The 21,734-nt window shown below is 55.7% G+C and overlaps 2 protein-coding genes across 12 annotated transcripts in view; both read left to right on the top strand.

Moving 5' to 3' along the window:
- Positions 1-8,016, top strand: part of WHRN (whirlin) — an 89,720-nt gene extending 81,704 nt beyond the window's left edge. For all 4 annotated transcript variants that reach the window (XM_047699462.1, XM_047699460.1, XM_047699461.1 and 1 more), the window contains 5 exons: positions 2,369-2,440; positions 3,711-4,239; positions 6,035-6,216; positions 6,759-6,881; positions 7,172-8,016. In XM_047699462.1, coding sequence (XP_047555418.1) covers positions 2,369-2,440; positions 3,711-4,239; positions 6,035-6,216; positions 6,759-6,881; positions 7,172-7,354 — 1,089 coding nt within the window. In that variant the 3' untranslated portion in view covers positions 7,355-8,016. The remainder of the gene's footprint in view (positions 1-2,368; positions 2,441-3,710; positions 4,240-6,034; positions 6,217-6,758; positions 6,882-7,171) is intronic.
- Positions 8,017-11,619: 3,603 nt separating this feature from the next.
- The window catches only part of AKNA (AT-hook transcription factor), a 62,709-nt gene continuing 52,594 nt past the window's right edge, over positions 11,620-21,734 (top strand). For 3 of the 8 annotated variants that reach the window (XM_047699285.1, XM_047699286.1, XM_047699279.1), the window contains exon 1: positions 20,607-20,806. Coding sequence is in view for 1 of the 8 variants with exons in the window: in XM_047699287.1 (XP_047555243.1) it covers positions 20,785-20,806 (22 nt within the window). In the remaining 7 variants the exon portion in view is untranslated. Of the gene's footprint in view, positions 11,656-12,122; positions 12,221-17,925; positions 18,252-20,606; positions 20,807-21,734 lie in introns of those variants that run through there. The other 5 variants (XM_047699284.1, XM_047699282.1, XM_047699280.1 and 2 more) reach the window with 5 other exon arrangements.

Genomic DNA, 21,734 nt, shown 5'->3' with positions numbered 1-21,734 from the left:
GCCTCCCTGGAGGGCTCCCATGACGGGTCTTTGTGATTACGTGCCTCTTGCCTGCCCAGAAAGTTCAAGGCTCCAGGAGCGTCATCCGGGATGGGGATCAGTGTGGAGTGACCTGGCAGCCTGTGCCCCAGGGAGTATGGCGTCAGGGGACCCCTCCGTCCCGACCCACTGCCTCCACCCTAATCTAGGCCACCATGACCACTCTCCACAATGATCTAGTAGTTGGCCTGCCTCATTCTCTGCCTGCTGGGGCCTCCTCCATGCCAGCCTGAGTGATTGATGAATTCATTCACCCATCGATCCATTCGCGGATTCATTTGCTTTGTAAATATTTATCAAGCAGCTCAGTCCTAAACACTGAGGATAGATAGAGTGGGACTAGGTGGTCCTAAGGCCTGCCTTTGAGCAGTTTTGGGTTGGTTTTTTTTTTAATTTATTTGACAGACAGAGATCACAAGTAGGCAGAGAGGCAGGCAGAGAGGGGGGCTGAGGCAGGCTCTCTGCTGTGCAGAGAGCCCGATGCAGGGCTTGACCCCAGGATCCTGGGATCATGACCTGAGCTGAAGGCAGAGGCTTTAACCCACTGAGTCATCCAGGCGCCCCCTTTGAGCAGTTTTTATCCTAATGGGAGAGACAAACAAGAAGCAAATCAATACTATAGCATCAGGCAGTGGTATGTCTTATGCAGAAAAATGAAGCATGGCCAGGGGTTAGACGGGGGGTGGGAAGGGGTGCTGTTTTAGACTGGGCTGGTCCAGGAAGGCCTTATTGAGTTCAGAGCTAAACGAAGTGAGGACGTGAGTCTGTGGAGGGCAGGGAGAGCAGTGAGTGCCAAGGCCCTGGGGTAGGAAGCACCCCATCCTGCTGGAGGAGTAGCAAGTAAGGGCCCAGTCGTGAGGCACTAATGAGTGCAGACTTTGGGATTTTCTTCAGGGAAAATGGAAAGACCCAGGAGGGTGAGGAGCTGGGGAGAGAGATTATCTGATTTATGTTTCGGGGATTACATCCTGGCTGCTGGGCAAAGGAAGTAGAGAAGAACAATAAAGTGGGGGCAGGGGGCATGGGTAGGGGTTGTAATTTTAGGTGGGGTCGTCAGGATGGACTTCTCTGAAGAGGTAGTATTTGAGAAGGTCTCGAAGGAGGGAAGAACGGAGCATACCTTGTGGATAGCTGAGTGGGAACATGTTCCAGGCAGAGGGGACAGCCGGTGTGAAGGCCCTGACACGCCTGCATTGTTCCAGTGTGGCTGGAGAGGAAGTGAGTAAAGGGAATCTTCACAGAAGACTAACTTGACCACGTCACCATGGCAACCCGCTGCCCTCAGCCTCCATGCTTGAGTCGTGTGAAACCGCTCGAAGATTCTCATACCTCCTTCCTCCTTTATGCATGCCCTGCCCTCTGAAACACCATCGTTCCCTCCTTTGCCCCCTTTACCCACAAGACTCAACTTTAAGCCATGCTCCCTACTCCAGGAAGCCTTCTTGATAACCCCTCCCCAGATGCTGATATGCCTGTAACTCCTCACTCTGTGCACGGTCTCCTCCTTGCTTACTTGTGTCGAACCCACTTCCTCTAAGCTTCTGACAGCAGGGATGGTGTCGCACCGCCTCTGTGGCCCCCGACCCTCATCAGTCCGGCCCTGAGACTGCTCACTATTGATGGCCGCCTTTGCGACGTGAGCCCAGGGGTGGTGGCGGATGCTCGTGGCCATCCTGGGCTCCACGGGGTGGAGAGATGGCTCCACTGAGCCCTCAAGAGAGCTCCTTTAGAGAGGTGCGCTGCTCAGCCTCCCAGGGACGGCCTGCAGGTGACCTAACAGCAGCTCAGTGTCACCGGAGGGAGCATGAGGCTTCTTCTGGGTGAGTTGGAGAAGGAGGCAAGAAATGGGCATTTTTGCAAAATAAGGTGTGTTTAACCCTTGACCCCCTGCCTCACAATTGAAACCATTAAAATTTAAAAAGAGAGAGATTCCACCTCTCATTGGCATCCTGACATTGTCACACCTTCCTGGGCTTCTGTCTGCGAGCACCTGTGGGTTTGGGAAGGCGCTGAGGGTGTGGAGCATGGTACCTGGGGCCCAGGTTCATGAGTTCCCAGGCCAGGTCAAAGTACCCCCCACCCCCCACCAACAAAGATAGTTCACGGGAGGCCTGGAAAGCTTCAAAGAAAAATTGATTTCAAAACGACCGGCATGAAAACCAACATTAATTTTGATGTGTCAATTTCCCAAGAGCAGGGCATGTCAGGACAGGGAGAAACCACAAGAAGGTGTCACGGGGCCCATTATAGATTAGGGTATCTCGGAGGGCAAACTGCTTTCTCCCTCTGAGTTTGCATTTTCTCACACTGCTTTCTTCTGTGTTTCTAGAACACTCTGGACCTGGAGGAAACTGGTGAGACTGTCCAGGGCACTACAAACACCCTCCCCGATGTTTCCCTGGTAAGACCCTGTCTGGCCCTTTCCTTGAGTTTTGCCCTCCCTGGTCTGCCTGTGGCCCTGGGGTGCTGGCTCCTCAGTGAGAGCCACAGGAAGGGGACAGAGGCCCTCTGACCTGGCGCCAGGCCTGCACACAGGACATCGATCAGCCCTCTCTGGCAGGAGCCACGACGGCTCTCAGCCCCTCCTGGGGATTTCAGATGGGGGAATCAGGCTGTTCCTTCGCCAAATCACTATACTTTTGATATGTTATCTGAACCATATCATAAATACTGACACATGGAGTGTGTGGCCTCCCTGAAGAGGCCATACGACCACACTGGAAATGAAAGTTAAATGTGACTTTGGACCCCTGTGTGCACATCGGCAGCCCGGGCAATATCACTGCGGTTCCAACCCAGATAATTTCTGAACAGCCTGGACTCTGGAGCTAGCTGCCTGGGTTCAAATCCAACCTCTGCCCCTGTGTGACTTCGGGCGAGTTTCCTAACCTCTCTGTGCCTTGGTTTTCCCCTCTAACATGGGAATAATAATAGTGTACCCACCCCAAGTTTGTGGCAAGGGATGAATGGGTCCACGTAAGTAAAGCATCTGGGACCGTGTGTGCCCTGCCGTCAGGGCGTTCAAGTGCTTGGTGTTGGCCTAGGCAGAGGGGAACGGCAATGATGCTATCCGGGGCTCCTGCTCTCTGTGCACCTGCTGGGCGCAGGCACCCGCCGACACATGACGCATGGGGCTGCTCACACCCCAGTGCCCCTGCCAGGCAGGTGCAGATTTGCCCACTGCCCAGAGAGGCACTCCGAGAGGCCAGCTGTGCCGTGCCTAGGACCACACAGTCCCCGAGCCCATGTGACTGTCCCCTTCTGTCCGTTCCCTCTCCCTCCAGTCCTGCACATCTTCTGCCTCTAGTAGCCACGATAATCTTCTAGAAAGAAAAGCCAAAGAAATGCTTTTTCTGTTCCCTCCATTCTCCACATCCACCTCTAATTAAGTCTTGTTCCCTGTGACAAGGCCTGTGGCTGATGCCAAGAACCTGAGTTCCCACAGGTAACAATGCCGTCCCCAGAGACGCCCGCCAGGATGCCGACGCTTATCAGCTGCTGCGCGGGGGGAGCAGCTTTCCACTGGGGTGTTGTTGCATTATTCAGAGCAGCGTGGCCGGGAGCTGATGGAGCGGGACAGAATTCCAGCCGCAGCCTGGGCCGCTCGGGGCTCCCCTCGACCAGCCGCCATGGGGTCTGACTCCTTCTACTCCTGTTGGGTATTTTGGCAGGACGACGTCAAAGCCCCATCCGAGGGCTACAAGCCGCCGCCTCCCCCGCCCCCTCTGGCCCAAGGCCACAACCGCCCGCACGCCCAGCCAAGGAAGCCAGGGAAGGAGGACCTCCAGCCACCGTCCTCCGCGTCTTCCCACTCGGGCATCGTCTTCTCGGCTCCCAGAAACCGCAGCCCACCAGCGGGTACCGCGCTGGCCCCAGGGGCCTCCTCAGCACAAGACTCGCCCTCCTCCCCCATCTATGCCTCTGTCTCCCCCGCCAACCCCGGCTCCAAGAGGCCCCTGGACGCCCACCTGGCCCTGGTCAACCAGCACCCCATCGGCCCCTTCCCGCGCGTCCAGTCACCCCCACACCTAAAAAGCTCCCCCGCAGAGGCCACGCTGGTGGGGGGCTGCCTCCCGCCACCCTCCCCCTCCGGCCGGCCAGACCCAGTGGGCACAAACCAGCACTTTGTCATGGTGGAGGTGCACCGGCCCGACAGCGAGCCAGACGTAAACGAAGTGAGGGCGCTGCCCCAGACCCGCAGTGAGTACTGGCCACCACCGCGGGGGATGGGCTCGGAGGGCCCGCGGCTGGTTTGGGGGGCATCCAGGCATAGTTAGAGTAGAAGCCTGTGCAGGGTTCGAGTGTCCCGGGAACAGGGTGCTGAGTCCGTGTGGACACAGGTGTGAGCCCTAGCGCTGCCACGTGAGAATTGCGTGACCACGGACAAGCCACAGGATGGAGGTTCGGTGACAGCCCCACTGGGTCGCTGGGAGGATTGGGCTCCTGCCCCAGAGCCCCCGGTCCTGGCCACCCCACAGTCTCCATCTCCCCACTGAGACTGCACTCCTTGAGGACAGGGGTGGCCTCTGTGATGTCTACCCCTGGGTCTGGGACAAGGTGCATGCTGGGGGAAAGACAGGTATGGAAAGTACTGTCCCTGGACCCCTGGAGGTCTCCAGATCTGGGGGCGGGGGAAGGGGTGCCGGGGGAGGCCTGCAGGGTCAGAGTGCAGGCTCGAATTTGCAGAGGCTGCCGCCCCAGAGCTTCCAGAGGGTGTCCAGCTGACGGGGCAGACAGCAGTATAAAGCCGGGTTTTCACTCGCAGGAAGCCTGAAGCCTTGGCGGGCTCTAGATCTGGCTCTAGATCTCCCTTCCCTTAGCAAGTTGTGTGCCTCTTGCTGGATTCTGCTGCCATCTTGTGGCTAAAGTCATGTATAGGTCCCGCTGTGGTCAGGGAAGGTGGCAGGTTGGGGGCTCTGAACTGAGTGCCTACTGTATACCAAACAGTGGGCAGACTGGGATGCAGACTGCAGGGTCCCCACACTCAGGAGCTCAGGGAGGGAAGGCAGCTAAGGGGACAACAGGCCGGATGTGGTGAGAGAAACCCGAGGTGTCACCTGGCCCTGAGCCCAGCACACAAGAATAAAAGGTGTCCGTTGTGTGGGGTTTCCTGTGTACCAGATACGGTTCTAGGGGCCCTGCCTCTATTAGCACCTCATCTAACCCTCCCAGCAATTTTCCTGTAAAGCTGCTACTGTTGTCCCCATTTTACAGACGGGAAAACGGAGTCACAGAACGTTAACTGTGGAGCAGTTAACTGTGGGCTTCACTCTACACATCGCAAATAATAAAATCTTTATGATAATGCTGCTAGATGGGCATCAGTGCTCCTATGTTAGAACAAAGCCAGGGAGGCTCAGGGAAGCTATGTAACTCGCTGGGGTTGCTCAAGCTGGGCAGAAAGTATTCAGACCTGACCTGCTGGTCTCTAGAATGTCCCAGATTCAGGGGCCCAGCCCTCACACAGCAAAGCAGCTCGGGTTTGACTGGTGAATGAGGGTATGTGCTCACCGCTCAGCTCAGACCAGTTGGGGTTGTGGAGGGTACAGATAAGGGATGGCAAACCTTCCCTTGTTTTATTGAGAAGCTGGAAATTTAATTTTTCTGTGAAATACCTTAATTGGAATGTGTTAGTTCATCATTAAAATTGGAGAGCATTATGCAAGTTAAAAAATAATAATAACCCATATCTGTGGGCTGGGTTTGCCTCTTGACCTCTGTTTTCATCATTACGCCATGGACAGAGAACTGGGTGGTCAGAGCAGAAGACCTGTTGGCCTTGGGGCCAGGCCCCGGGTGGAAGGGCAGATCCCAGCGGTGGAAAGGTGGCACGGTGTCTCGCCTCCCTCCGGCCCTGTGATCCCTTCATTGCTCCCTAGTCCGCGCCTGGGGAATCCCCACAGCCTTCCAGCTTGTATCTCCACTGCTTCCTCCAGGAAGCCCACCCGGACCCCAGAGGTATAAACCCCCACTCTCCTCCCGTTCCCCCTCCCAGCAACCTCCACACTCTCCCAGCTCTCGGACAGTGGGCAGACCCTGAGCGAGGACAGTGGTGTGGATGCCGGTGAGGCAGAAGCCAGCGCCCCGGGCCGAGGCAGACAGATGGCATCTACCAAGAGCAGGAGTAGCAAGGAGCCACCTCGGAACGAGAGGACCACAGAGGGGGCCACCAAACCGGTGAGCGAGGAGGAGGGGATACAGAGGACTGAGGGGAGGGCAGGCCCCAGGTGGAGAACAGGAGGTCCCCCAGCAGGGTTCAGCTTGACAAGTACCCACTACAGGGAGAAAGTGAGCCCCCGGCACTGGAGGATGAGGGTCCTGGGAGCGAGCACTGTATCAGGAGTCTGGAGGCCCAGTTTAGGTCTCACCTTTGCCAGTCACTGACAAGCCAAGCACTAAAAGCCAGTCCTCAGGGTCTTCCAGCGCAGGACTGAGTTGGCATGCTGGCTGAGGCAGTCAGGCCTGGGTCCGAGTCCCAGGACCCCCACCATCAGGCAGCCTCGGGCCGACCCCTTAACCTGAGCCTCATCAATTAGAGCACTGTGGGCACCACTTCTTAGCTTAGTGCTACCCACTGGCAGCTCCCAGCCCGGGGCTGTCGTCTGAGCCCTTCTGACTCAGTGGCATGTCACTGCCAGTGCACACACCCCCCCAACACCCGAGCCAGGTCTGTCCATGGAGAAAGCCTCAGACACTTGTCTCCTTGCTCACGCTCACAGCCTGGACTCTTGGAGCCCACATCCACCCTGGTCCGCGTGAAGAAAAGTGCGGCCACCCTGGGCATTGCCATCGAGGGTGGCGCCAACACCCGCCAGCCTCTGCCCCGGATTGTCACGATTCAGGTACATCTCCGTGGGCCCCACGTGACTATCTCTGCCTACCCCCGAGGGCCCCTCTCTCGGCATCCCCAGGGTTCTGTCCCACACATACCCCCCACCCCGAGGATGACCAGCCACCAGAGGCAGACCCAGGCCCTTTGCCCTCCCTGAGCCTGTTTCCCTTGTCAGGGCAGTGGACCCCCAGATTGTAGCCTGCTTGGCGGGGTTGGGCATGACCCGTTGGGTGTCTAAGGAGGGGCCAGCCTCGCCCTCAGCCGCCTCCAGCGCCCCTACCCTGTGTCTCGCCCCTGCAGCGAGGCGGTTCGGCCCACAACTCTGGGCAGCTCAAGGTGGGCCACGTGATTCTGGAAGTGAATGGGCTGACCCTTCGGGGCAAGGAGCACCGGGAGGCAGCGCGCATCATTGCAGAGGCCTTCAAGACCAAGGAGCGAGACTACATCGACTTTCTGGTCACCGAGTTCAATGTGATGCTCTAGAGGCTGGGGCCCGGAGGCCTCCCGCTGCTCCCCAGTCCCTGGTCCCTCCTCCCTCCTGGCACTAGTCAGCTCCCTGAGGGCCGGGGCTGCATAGCCAGGGGGGCAGGAAGACATCCCCCCACTCTTTCCCGGCCTGCTGGCCCAGAACCAGGAGAAGAGAGCCGGATGAGGCAAACAGAAGGTCAGATCGGGATCTGGTGCCATGCTTGGCGTACACTGTAGGCGCTCAGTACAAGTGGTGGGAAGGAGAGAAAGTCCACCTGAGGCCTGCCAGGGCCTGTCCCCCTGGGTTGGATGAGGCCACTGGGCCCCGTTCCCTGGCCAGCTAGGACCTGGCCCGTCCTAAGTGTCTGAGTCTTTATCCGGAGTAAAACCACCTGAGAATTCATGGACACGCCCCCGCTGGGGGCATCTCGTAGGACCTTTAGTGCCACAAGTAAGCGTCAAGCCCCTCCCCCCATTCACACCCCCTTTCTTCCTGGCTCCTTATTCCCCCCATAATATTTATTATTTATTTCCCTCTCGTCACCCCTGGGGACCCCAAGACCCCAGCTTCCCACCCTGCCTATCCCAGAGGCCTTGCAGGGGACCCGCGATGTCCGTGTATTTATATACAGAGCTTATGACTTTAATTTTTCAATAAAGAAACCTGAACAAGGTGAGTGTCCAGCGTGCTGTGTGGCCTGCCTTTGTGGCTGGGGTTTTGATAGCTTGACCTAAAGTGGGGGGGCGGGTAGAATAGAGTAACACACACCACCAGCCTCTCCCCCTGCCCCCCACCCCCCTGTGCAACACACAGCAGGTACACGGGGCACGTGAGCCACACCCACATCTTGGAGCACCTTACTTGAAGGTTGTTCACAGAAAATATTCTTAAAACAGACAGGTATGTTATGGGACTGAATAGCGATGTTTTCAGATACAGGGAGGCGGCCTGCCTTTGGGGGGATTAGGAGGGGGAAAAGGAGGAAACCAAGCAGGGTGGGGATTTCAGGCAAAGTCCTGGGAGGTGGCTGCAGCCTGATCCCACAGGGGCCTCTGGAGTCTAAGTGGTCCAGAGCCATCCCCACTCAGGGCAAGGGGACAGGGCTTTCATGCTGTCAGTCTTTGGCTAAGGCCTGGGGATAGGAAGGGGGAGAGAGATAGTAAATTCCCAATCACACTCCCATTCTTCACCTGTGCAGGCCAAGCTGTTCCAGGAGCCAACCGCAGGGGTGTTAGAGGCAAAAAAAAATGGTCTGCTACATAGCCCCAGGTTCCATTTCCTTCAACCCCAGGGTTTCTCTGGGACAAAAAGACTTGGAGAAGTCCAGCTTTGTTCAGCCCTGTGTTCAGAGGTCAGCCAGAGCGGGGTTAAGGGCAGCTGATCTGCAGACCCGTGCCAGATCCTGCTTTTAGCTGACCCTTGCCCCTCCCCAGCCCAACGAGACCACCTGAGGCCAGGGTCCCGGGATCCCACTTGACCTCTGAAGCAGCCGGTATCCCTGAAGCCCTGGCCCCTCCAGTGGGGACTCTTTGCGCCCCTCCTCAGTCTTGATACCCGTGCAGGGAATAACTCCCTTGGTCATCAGGGCTCAGATCTCCAGGCATCAGATGCCAAATCCTGCCTGGTCATGAGCCAATGATCTCACCTTTCTAGGTCCAAATTCCCTATCTGGGAAATGGGTGTGGTAGGCCGAATCATGACCCAGGTTCCGGCAATGTGAAAATGTTCCCTTACGTGGCAAAGGGACTTTGCCTAAGGGATTAAGGCATTTAGATGGGGAGGTTGAGCTGGATTTTCTGGGCAGGCCCCATGTAATCCCAAGGATCCCTGGAAGAGGAAGGCAGAGGGAAACTTGATGGGAGGAGGGAACCGTATTGTGGCTAAGGAAGTGGATGTGCTCTGAAGATGGGGGAGGGACCACCAGCCCAGGAATACAGGCAGCTACTAGACACTGAAAAGTCAGAGAAAGAAATTCTCCCCTCAGAGCCTGCAGAAGGGACCTGCCCTCCTGACTTCTTGAGGACAGCCCAGTGAAACTGACTTTGGACTTCTGACATCCCTTTGTAAGAGAACAAATGAGTGCTGTTTGAAGCCATGAACTGGTAATAATTTGTTACAACCACCCCAGGAAACAATTCAGTGGGATCCAGCTACTTGCCTCCGACGGTGGTTGGGACGCTGTGTGGAACCAGGAACCCGGGAACCAGGCTCAGAATCAGGCTCAGGGTCAGCCCCAGGAAGACCATGACAGTCCAGATGATGGTGACGGTGAACCAAGGGCCCTCTGGCCTTAGAAACGCCACACCCTTTGCAGTCTCAAGTCCTTGTGCATCTTGTTCTGAATTGAAAGGTTTTCATCTATCACCAGCCCACAGTGAATTTCAGCCCAGCCGCTGACCGACTCTATGAGCTCTGGGCAGGTTGCAACCTCGTGACCATCCATGCCTTGAACCAGCCAACTGACCACAAGCTCCGACTCCACGAGACAAGAAAGCTCCCAGCAGCTGCTGCCCATTGCTCCCAGTTGAACTCAGAAAAACTAGGACAAGAAAGAGTTTCGGGAGCTGTCGTTTCTAGAATTCTCACGCTCGACTCCGGGACTGTGGTCCACTGGGCATTAAGGACCCCCTCTCGTGGAATTTTAAACAAACTTTAAAAAAATTTCTTTGCCAGTGGGCTTAGAAAGGTCAAGTTCTTGCCCAAAGTTACAGAGTTAGCGGGTAATAGAGGCTAAATTTGGACGCATGGCTCCTTGAAGTCCACATCATAAAGCCAAGGACAAGCATGTGTCCTGCTGTCTTCTGAAGGGACCCAATACCATGGGTTAAGGCAGTTCTGAATAATGGAGCAGGGAGGGGTCAGAGGTTCACCCTGGCCACACGCACCTGTGGCCCTCACAACTTTATTCATGATGCCAGAATCAGGGCAGGGGTGGTGTGGGGACAGTATTGCTGGAGAGTCTCAGGGTTTGCTGCTAATTGAAGAAGGCAGGAAGAGCTCATGTTTTTGGCCTGAGCCAGGGCCTGCCCAAGCAGGTGCTGAGTTGGTCTCCAAATTACCTGGACCTTGCTTTGCCTGGGAGAAAACAGGGTGAGGGATAGAACAGCCCAGTGTGAGGAGTGCAAGGATAGAGAACAAGACCCCGCTCAAAGGGTCCATACTTCAGAGTCTGACATCTGGAATCAAATTCCATCTCTACGATTTCCTGGATGTGTGATCTGGAGCAAGTCACTTAACCTCTCAGCCTCAGTTTCACTATGTTTCAAATGGAGGGCATAGTATTCATCTAGCCTATAGGATATTATAAGGACTGGCTAAAACGTTTGCCGCTGGCACGGAGTATACCTCTAGTGAACAGGAATTGCTGCTGTGATCAGTACTGGGCACCTGCAGGAGCCTCGGACCCCCTGGGGAACTGGGAAGAGCGATCTGCCAGATGGATAGGGAAGTGGCTGCAACACAGCTGGACGCGGGTCCCCAGGAAAAAGTCTTCCTGTCTTGGGGCCTATTAACCCCCTTGTGAAACAGGGTTGGTGGAGGAACTCTTGAAGTGAGTGCCGTTGATTTCTTTTTTCTGGGCTTGGCGCTGGGTTTATTTTATCCCCTCCTCGCGGCAGCTCTTAAGTCCAGTGGCAGAACTGGGACGGGAGCTGAGGTCAGTTCGACACTTTACACCGCCACCCTTCAAGGCGAGCTGTCAGGGGACAAGGGATCTCTCTGTCCTGCACTCACCGCGGGACTTTGGGCAAGTCGCGATCCCTCTGCAGACCTGGGTTTTCCCCGTTTGCTCCTAGTGGTCTGGACGAGAGTGGACTTGGAGGGCAGCGCCAATACCCAGCTACCTCACAGGAGAGGACGGATCACAGGAGGAGCGCACAGCAGTCCTTGACACGCAGGAGCTCAAGGAAAGTTTATTATTAAGATTCTTAGGACTGTTATGAAGCACTCCGTTTCAGCTACGAACGTTTGTGCTTTCTTGCTCACTCTGGCTCCATGCGACCTTGCACAAAAGTCTTAGCTCTGGGCCTCAGGCTCCTTTAGGCTCTCGGGCGGGGTCCAGGAGGGACACAAACCTCCCAGATGTGAGCTGTACAGCGCGGGGCTGGGGCCGAGTCTCTGGGGGCGGGCCGCAGGCGGCCGGCTCTCTGCGATTGGTGGATCTTCCCGAGGCCCCGCCTCCTGGGGCCCTCCCCGCCCGTCACAGGCCCGCCTCGGGGATTAAGCAAAAAGTCACCGCCCCGCCCCGCGCGGGGATTGGAGGCCTTTGTTTGCCGCTCAACTCCAGGAAACCACCGGCGCGCGGAGACGCCAGCAGGTGAGGCGCGGGGAGGGGCTCACGGTGGGTCGCGGGCGGGTGCTGGGCCCTCGCCGGGCCTCAGTTTCTCAGTCTGGAGAATGGGGTGGGGGGAGAGCGGACAGCGCCGATGGGCTCCGATCCACAGGGACTGCTCTGCTCTCGGCCTCTCCCACGTGGAAACCCCACGCGCACGGGAAGCAGACGGATCGGCACTCCCGGAATGGGAGGGCGCCCCGGGCGCGCCGCCAGTGTCCAGTCCTAACCTCGCCGGCTGCTGGGTTCCGCAGTCTCCGCCGTCGGCCTCAGTCTCCACCTCCGCACAATGGGGGCGTTGGCTTTTTCTCTCCCTCTCGCTCGCTATGGCTGGGGCTGGTCTCTGGGCGGGAAGGGGTCCCCAGGGAATCCGGGGGTGGTCCTTGGCGGGGCTTCGGGCTGTGTTTGGGTCGGAGGTGTGGCCCGGGTAGCTGTGGTTACCGGGGAGGTGGGACTTCTCTGTCCTGGGATTTCTGCGCGCTTCGTTCTCCCGGCAACAATCCTCGCAGCCTGACAACTCGGAGCCGCACGGCCTCCCCCGACACCTAACGCAAGTTTCTTTTCCTGTTTTTGGCGAGGGGGAGGAAGGGAGAGCAAGGGCCAGCAGTGAGGGTGGGCAGCTCCGACAGCGGCAGGAACTGGAATGGACCGAGAAGTTGGGCCAGCCTTTCTTGGTACACGGACGCGGAGACTGAGGCCCAGAGAGGGGGCGCGTCTTACCCGAAGCGCACAGCAGGGAAGGCGCGAAGCTGGCCTCTCCCGGGTGTGATGTGGCTGGCGCTGACGGCGTGCCAGCTCGGACTAGACTCTTCCCTGTTCCTTTTGCCGGCTTTTGTTGAAAGCCATGACAGGTTGGAGAGGACCATTACCTAGGTTTCAAAAGCTTCTGCTTCTCAGTGATAAAGTTGGAAAGGAAAGTTGTTGATAACAAACCCGGGCTATTTTGGAGTTGAGAAGAGTTGCCGAGACAGGTTGCAGAGAAAAGAGACATTGTTTCTGTCCTCTAGAACAGAAGAAATTGTGGAAACCGAATCATGAAGAACTGAGGTTAGACACCTACGGGGACTTCCCCAAGAGAATTTTCCAGGCGCCGCCTCTGGAGTTGGTGGGTTTTATTTTTTGGCTCTTGGTTTTGTTTTGTCAAGAAAACAGAATCTCTAAAAAAAAATTTAAAAAAAAATTATTAAAAAAAAAAAAAAAGAAAACAGAATCTCTGCCCATCTGTTTGAGGGGGCCTGAGTCTGGCTTAGGGGGATGGACCCCATGGTGTTTTAGGGACATTTTTAGTTTATTCTCACAGGCAGTCTCAGTTCTTCTGCAGGAGGGAGAAGGTGCCCACGTGGGGCCTTGTCTCCCAAAGTCCAGTGGTTTGCATTTGAAACATGTGATGTGAGTCCTTCTTGCACGGGGATTTCATCAGCTCCCACCAGCCCGCACATTCTGCTAGAGGCACCAGGGTTGGGGTTAGCAGCGAGTCTGGGGATGTTCTGGGCACTGCCGCCCTCATGCTGAGAGTGTATTTTGGAAACTAATGCCTGCCAAGGACATTTCAGTTTACCCCCGGGGGTGGAGGGGGGAGGTCAGGGGGGTGGGAAGAAAGTCTTTTTAAAGCATCCAGCTGAATCACCAGAAAAATCCCAGGTCCATTGTATGTTTCCTCAATCCTGGAAGGTGGGACAGATCTGGGCACGGGGAGTTCAAAGACCTTGGTTTGAGTCCCCAACCCAGCTTGCATTCTGAATGCCTCAGTTTTCCCCTCTGTGAAATGGGCATGGTAACACCCACTCCGGTTCAGTTTGAAGGCTGAAGTGAGGTGGAACCATAGAAAGTTTCATTCAACCCTCATTCCATGTTTGGAGAGGAGGAATCTCAGGCCCAAAGAAAGAAAGTCACAATAGCATTGACACCGGTTATTGGTTATTGCTTGCTGTCTTCTAGCCACGGCGCCAAGGATTTTACTGCAGTGACTGAGGTCTGGGTGGGTGGGAGTTTTCGTCACCAGTCACCTTCCGGGTTCCCAGTATGGAGCCCTGGACATAGCAGGTGTTGAGTTTACTGTCATTGATCTCCTTGATTCTGGCATTTAGTGTTCACATTGTTGCCATGAAGTGGGCTCTGCTATTCTCATTTTACACAGGAGAAGCCTAAGGTTCAGAGAGTTTAAGTCACTAAGCTGAGGTCACACAGCTTTTCATGGGAGTTAGTTGGTCCTTACTTTTGGATGTGCAGGGGTGAGTCATCTTGTGAGAGCTGACCGTGTGCATCTCTTTCCAGGGCTGTGCTAGTGATAGTCACATTGGTACCTTGAAATTGGCCATCATACGGGTTTTACACTATGGAACTCGGCAGATCAGGCCACAAATTGGGCGTTTTCTTTTCTTTTTTTTTTTTTTAAAGATTTTATTTATTTATTTGACAGAGAGAGATCAGAAGCAGGCAGAGAGGCAGGCAGAGAGAGGAGGAAGCAGGCTCCCCACTGAGCAGAGAGCCCGATGCGGGGCTCGATCCCAGGACCCTGAGATCATGACCTGAGCTGAAGGCAGCGGCTTAACCCACTGAGCCACCCAGGCGCCCCTTCTTTTTTTTTTTTTTTTTAAGAGAGCTGCCTGTGAAGGCTGTTGTGGGCTGGAAGGCCAGCATCGCTCTGCATGACAGCAGGAGGTGGGGAGTTTCTGACTGTGCAGGAGGGCCCCAGGGGTGCCAGGCCAGAAGGCCCACACCCCACTGCAGTTTCCCCAAAGTGTGGGATTTGGGGAAGGAAACCTGTATGATAGGAGGCTCCTGGTCCCTCCTGTTGAGTCACGCAGTGCCCCACCTGTCTGTCTTGGGAGCAGGTCAGTGTGAGCCTGAATTCCGGGGCCAAGATGTCTGGGCTTTAACCTGAATGGGACAACAGCCATCCGTGTTCTTTAAGCAGGGAAAGGCTCTGGGATGATTGCTCTGGATGATGCTCTGGGAAGATTTATCCAGCTGCGTGCAGCCAAGGGATGGGAGGCTGAGCCAGGGGCTAAGTGACTGGAAGAGGCACAGGCTGACCTGGGAGCCAGGAGGAGGCTTACAGCGTCCCTCCTGAGTTTCCAAGTCCCTCCTGTGTGCTAGTACATGTGCAGGCAAGGTGCAAACACATGGTCCCCTTACTTCATAGGCACACCCCTGAGGAAAGTGTTACCCTCTGGAGATGAGGATATTAGAGGGGTTTAGAAGAGCTACCAGATCTGGACCCAGGGCTTTCTGCCTCAACCCCGTATATTTTTAATTCCTGGGTGCCTCCTTCATTCCAGTGTACTATCCAAGCTTCTGGCCAGGTGCCAGCCAGATGCCAGTTCGGTTGTCAAGAGTGATCCCTTTCTCCCAGGCCTGGTCCCGTACCAGCCCCTAGACCCTTGCCAGCATTCTCTGTGCTGGGGCAGAGGCTGGCGATCAGGGCCGAGTGCGATGCCCATCTATCTGGCAGTCTTCTAAGAGTCTTGAGTCCACAGCCAAGGACCAAGGACCAGGAAGGACCTCAGGGCCCAGGAGGCTGCACTCAGCCCCCCTAGGTCAAGGATTCATTTGGAGGATAATGCTTTACTTGTGGGTGCAGATGCAACTCTGCCTGTAATGTGCTGTGTGACTCTGGGCAAGTTGTATGACCTCTCTGGGCCTTTCCTCATCTGTTAAATGCCTGATGACAAGGATCCAATCAGACAACACATACCATATCCCAAAATGTGAAGAGTGGCTAAGGCTAAGATCCCTTCCTTTCCCTTTTGTGATTTTCCCATGTTCCCACATGTTGCATAATGGCTCTATGTGCAGAAAAGAGGAAGAGAGAAGGTGTGGGAAAGGAATTACAGAATGTCACAGAGCGTCAGCACTCCAAAGGGCCTCAAAGGGTCTAACCACTCTTCCTGACTTACAGAGGGAAACTGAGGCAGAGCAGGTGTACAGTGGGGCTTTTGTTTATTTTGCTTATTGTTGTTTTTTTTTTTAAGAACAGTATATACTCCCGGCACTGGGGAGGCTCAGTTAGTTGAGCTGCCAACTCATGATTTCAGCTCAGGTCATGCTACCAGGGTCACGAGATCAGACCCCATGTCGGGCTCTGAGCTCAGCTAGGAGTCAGCTTGAGATTCCCTCTGCCCCTCCCCCTGCTCACGTGCTCTCCCCCACCCCAATAAATACATCAATAAAATCTTTTTTAAAAATCAGGATCTAAAAAAAAATAGTACATATTTATTTTACTCTTTGTTGTAAAGCAACTATCATTTTTCCAAAATATACTTAAGGAAAAAGTAAACTTGCCTGCAGTCGTACTACTTGCTGCTAATTACTGTAAGCACGCACTGGGGAGCATCTCTCACTCTCCCTTCCTCCCTCAATTCCTTCTCCTCCTCCCTATTTCACCCTTTCGTTTTTTCTTGAAGGGATTCAAACTGGATAGAGATTATTTTATAGCTGCTTTGTTCACTCAGCGTATCACACTTTTTTACGGGACTGTACCTTCGGCCACAGTAGGACTAATAATAGCTGCGTAAAATGCCTTTGAGTGGAAACTGTCACGATTTGTTTCTAGGATCCCCTGTTACTGGACACTGAGATAGTTTTCAGTCTTTTCACTTACTGCAAGGTTCAGTCGCAAATGATGAAGACCATACTGTCTGGATTCGGACAGCCTGGTTCAAAGCCAGCTTCCTCTCCTGTGAAATGGGGATACTAATTCCTGCCTCCTTGGATTGGCACAAAGATCAAATAATGACATCCGAATCGGTGTGAAGGGCTTCGGTAATAGGTGCACGATAAAATTGTACTGTAATGTTAGCAATGCGTTCCTGGCACCTAGGCATCGTTGTTGTTGTTGGACTCTTTTCATGGAGCGTGAATTTAAGAGTGTGGGTGTCTGTGTGTGCAAGTGTATGTGCATGTGTGTTTTCTCCTCCATATGGCCACATCCTCTTTATTACCCATGTTTTGGTTGGCGGAGGAAGGCCTGCCTCCTCCCCTACTTCACTGTTGGATTGGTGACCCCTGGAATCGTCGGGGGGCCATAGGGAAGAAGGTCACAAGGAAATGGCAGCGTTTCTCTCTGCCTTGGGAGAGCTAGCCATCCCCTTTTCTGTGCAAGACCCAAAGTGAGGGTTGTGGCTGGTATTAGGGAAGCTCCGGAGCCAGGAAAATTAAATTCAGTCCTGTGGGGAGCAGGCCATATGGGCGTTTCACAGATCTGGCCAAAGTCATTTATTCATGAGCTCTGTGCCAGCTGGGCCATGGGCCAGGACATTAGGTACGTAGTCTCATTTATCATCCCAATGATTCTGTGAAATCAGTATTACCCCTTGTTTTACAGAAAAAGAATCTGGGGTTCAGAGAGGTTGAGCTGCTTGCTCAAGGCCACACAGCTTTCAAAGAGAACCTGGAGGTCTCTACCCATGGAGCACATGTTCCATAAACCCCTGTACCCTCTAGCCTCCCATCACCCTGGCATTTCTACCTGTGTAGGCAAGTGGAATCAAGAACCTGCAGATTTAGCGCTAGAAGGTCATTTCTGATGACCTCAGAGATAATCTCATTAAGCCCCAAGGTTCCCAAGCTAAGGGCAAGGAAGGCCCCTGTTCATTATGACTCAGGCTCTAACTTGGGTCTCCCCTTCCCCAGTTCTTCTTGGCCAGCTCCTGCAATCCTTACCTGCCCCCCAGACTCCCTGTGGATTTTCACTAGAGGGTAAAATCAACAATGTGGGCTGGAGGAGTGGGTGACCTTAGGGAGGGTTTTCATTCCTTTTCCCAAGGAAGGGAGCCACCATGAATTCTTTAGTTGCCGGTCAGCCCTTGCTTTCCCCCAATGGGTGGGTAGCCTCGTGGCCCCCCTGTAGCTCTGGGCCCCAGGACGTTTTGTTCAGTCCCGGGGTCTGTCCTGGGCTGCACTGGAAGGCAGCAAGGCAGACCTACCTTCCATTCTGGCTCCCATGCTGAGCCCTTAGGTGGGCTCAGGAGGGGATGTGGAGGGAGGCCAGAGGGGACGGCTGAGTGACGGGCAGGGGGAGTGTGGGTGAGGATGGCCGTCACTGTGCCGGAGCATCAGGACCCAAGAGCTAGAGAGAATGAGTGGCCAGAGGTTCGTTGGGCCCCTGTGGGCCGGAAGGCAGGCTTGTGCCCCTGCACCAGGATGTGGGCGTGTTTCTGGTAAAAGTACTCAAGCCTGGGGGCCAAAGGATCTTGTTGTTGTTTGCTTTCATTTTGGTTGACTAGGAACTAATCCCTTCCCCATCTTTGGGCCTCAGTTTCCTTACCGGTAAATGCTATCGCACTCCTGTCCTGCCCATTCCCCAAGGCTATTCGTAAAGCATCTAGTTCAAGGGCAGGAGAGCTGTTTGGAAAAGCCGGTGAAAGGCTCTGTGTGGAACCAGAGCTTCATTATCGAGGTAGAACATTGGCTTAGGGACTTGCGGTTAGTGGGCAGCAAGCTCCCTCCCAATTTTATCCTGCACAGGTACTTGTTATCTCTGCAGGCCCCGGGTGGAGTAGGCTCCCAGGTTTGCTGTTAAGAGGCGGAGCTTTGTATGCTTCAATCTTCACCGGAACTCCCCAGCTTTGTGACAGCAGGTAAGTCTCTCAGGCTCTCCGGGCCTCTGTTTACCCACCTGTAAAATGGGGACGTCACACCAGTCTGCCAAGGATGTGAGGGCCACAGCCAGCCTTGGGCGACAGGCTAGAGTCAGTAGATGACCCAGCATGTATCTGCTGTGCTTTTGCCGTGTGGCAGGCGCTGTTGCTGGGTGCTGGGAGCTCCCAAGTGCCAGAAAGACCCGAGGTCTAATTCCCAAATGGTCCCCGTGGGGCTGAGATCCATAGGTTGCCTGCAAATTCCCAGGAAGAAGTGGGGTCCGATGATGAAGGGGAGCGCCATGTGTTTGTCCCAGCATCAGCAAGGAGACCACTGAGGAGAGGGGAGAGTGGGGGAGAGGCTGGAGAGGCGCCTCCATCATGGGCTTTCTCGGAGCAGAGGGGCAGGAGTGGAGGGTTTTTAAGCCCAGATGGACCACGTTTGCACGCTTCTGTTTTGGAACCATCCGAGTGATGCAGTGTGTGGATTGGAAGGACCCCAGGGCTTCCCGGGAGAGGCTGTTGCAGGAGCCTTGCAGGGATGCAGGGGTGGGGCAGGTTCTGGGGAGACTGAGGAATCGATGATGGATGGGTTTATGGGGTGTAAGAGAGGAAAAGGTCCAGAATGACAGTCGGTCTTAGGGTTTGGGGCATCCAGGGGCTGTGGGGTGTGCCCGGCTGCGGCAGCCACCTGGTGTTGCTGGGTTGACTGCGAGGCTGCCTGGGTTAATGACCGGGGAGGGAGGGTGAGTGAGCGACAGGCCCGTCAGGGGAGCCCGCCCCTCACACAAAGACCCACACGGTCACCAGAGCTGACGGGGAGGGGCCTCGTTAGGGTTTGGCTCTGCTCCACGCTGGGCTAGGGGCTGCTGGTAGAGCCTCGCCACCCAGATGTGGGAAGAAGGCAGGGAGTGGGGGGAGGGATGGGTTGACTGATGTGATGAGGGCACCAGGTTCTAGCCCTGGCTTTGCCACATATTCACAAACTGACCTTGAAAAAAAGCTGTTCATTCACTCACTCATGTTCCAGGGCCCCCAGCTCTGCACGTAGCAGGAGTGACCTCAGACAATCGCGGCAGCGGTCCTTCTTATCCTTGTCTTCCAGATGAAAAAACAGCTGGGGAGGCATGGGGGGCCCAGACCCTGAGCCTGCCCCCCCACCCCTGCTCCTGCCTCTCCCCCCTGGTTCCCTCTGCTCTGGGTACACAGCCTTGCTGTTCTCAGGGATGGCCCAGCTGGTTCCCACCTTGCCCTTTGCACTTGCCCTACCAGAAGACTCTGCTTCCAGCTCTTTCTGGGGCTCAGTCCTGCCCCTCTCTTCCTTCAGTCCCTTGTTTGAATGTCACCTTCTCACTGAGACCTTCCTAGCCATCCCCAAACCCTCCTCTCCAACCCGCTACTCTCTGACCCACAGATTCTCGACCTGGGCCACAATATCCCAATCAGCTGGGACACTTTCAAATTGCTGATGCCTGGAGACTGTTGGTCTGGATGGGCCTCAGGCATCAGGATCACGAAAAGCGGCCTGGGACACGGATCTCCACTCCAACCCACCCTTGTGGGTCTTGTCCTTACCTCCCTCCACGTTTGTTTTATGTTGTCCTGCATTTCTGATGAGAGTGGAGCAAGGACTCCGCCTATCCTGTATCTTGCCGTGTTCCCAACACCTTGGCAAGCGCCCAGCAGAATAGCTCAGCAAGTATCTGTCTAATGAACGAACGAATGGGTAATGGAAGCTTGGGAAAAGGGAGCTTGCCCTCTGAGAAGTCCTGGGGACAACAGGAGAAATTCGGCTCGTCAGTCAATCCCCCACCTCCACTGCTGCCTACAAAATCTCACAGTAGCTACAGGCCCAGCTTAGGGGTGAGGACCGTGGGTGGGATGGCAGGTATGGCTGCAGCCTCCCTAAGATGTTGGGTTGCACAATGGTAGGTGGGACAGAAAGTCAGAGCAGAAGCATGTGGTCTGAGCTCCCATTCTACAGATGGGCACGGAGGCCTGGTGACAGAGAGAGCCTTAGCCCAGGCCATACCCTGGAGGGGAGAGGCTGCAGAAAAAGCTCCTAGGAGGTCGAAGCTGCTAGAGGCCTCCTTCCAGGCTCCGCATGCTGTTGTGGCTTTGGCCAAACCGCTGACCTTCTCCGGACTTCGGTCTCCTCATTCAGTACTTCGGCCGAGATGGTCCCGATCCCTGACTTGGGGAGTCCCCAGGAGTCCTTGCCAGGGCAGCCGGACCCGCAGAGGGCCTGCAAGGGGTTAAGCTCCTCCCGCTGACTCTCAGGCAGCACGCAGACAAACCCCCTCCTTCTGACAAACACTTGTAGGAAATCAGGCTGGGCGCTTCCTGCCCAGGCAAGGCGGCCTCAGCCGCAGCAGGGGCGGGGAGAGGTGGGGAGCGATGCTTGTGTGTGAGCAGCAGCAGCCGGGGCTGGCAGAGGGGCCTGGAGGCGGGCCAGGGCGCCATGGAGGCAGGGGGCTCCCCAGGTTTGGAACAAAGACCTCACAGGCAGGTCCCCTGAGCCTGGGCCAGCAGGATGGTGGTGGAGCCCGAGAGAGGTAAGGGCGCCAGGCGGGCCGGGGAGGCCGCCTTCCCTCCGGACTGGCCAGTCACAGACTCTCTGGGACAGTCAGGGCAGCTGGACCAGCCCAGCCAGGAAGTTACAGCTGTGGCAGCTGTTACTACTTCTTTCGCAGTTTAGGGCGTCTGGCGCCCGGGGCACGGGTGGATTTTCGGGGGATTTCATCAAGCTTCCTGGCGCTGGATCCCCGTCCAAGCCCTGATTCTGACCTCTGGGGACCTGGACGGGCGCTGGTCCCCCGCTATGCTTGCGGCGTCCTAATCAGCACATGGAGAGTTGGTCCTCGGGCTGCTAAGGGGTCTGAGAGATGATGCTCGGATGAGGGGCTGCGGGGGTGGGGGTCCCCACTAAAGAGAGGTCCCATCTGCCACACCCCGAGGGGAGTTCTTAAGATGGGCGGGGATAGAGTCCGCAGCGGCCAGGGCACCTTTCCTCTTTCTCCTTGGCCTCTGATGTGAGGAGACAGCTTGGGGCAGGAGGGGGTACATCCGGAGGGGAGGAGGGGGCTGGAGCTTCCCCAAGGGACTAGTTTTTGGCGGGAACCCCTTGAGAACAGTAGGTCTGTGCCCAGCCAGCTGCTCAGGGAGGGCACCTGAGTTTGGGGCTCTGAGCTCAGCCTTTTTAGAGGGGCCCAGTCACTTGCTGTGGGGACTCTTCCTTCCCCTTCCTCTCATCCTCCCCACAAGTCTCATGGACTTGGTTTCAGAGTCATAGCCCCTGGGTTCATTGAATCCCTGAGCTGCCCTTCCTGTCCCCGAGGTCTTGTGAGAGCCAGCCACCTCTCTATGACTCCGTTTTCTCATCTGGGAGATGTCAGGGTTGAGGTGGGAGCAGAAAGGGGGCCCCCTGCACAACCTTGGCTGGATTGGGAGGGGGTTCCAGAAGGCACGGGGAGGCAAAGCCAG

This window comes from Lutra lutra, chromosome 13 (genome assembly GCF_902655055.1).
Source record: "Lutra lutra chromosome 13, mLutLut1.2, whole genome shotgun sequence".
Classification (NCBI taxonomy): domain Eukaryota; kingdom Metazoa; phylum Chordata; class Mammalia; order Carnivora; family Mustelidae; genus Lutra; species Lutra lutra.
The sequence above is the reverse complement of the archived record's forward strand: the minus strand, read 5'-3'. Positions and strand labels throughout refer to the sequence as shown.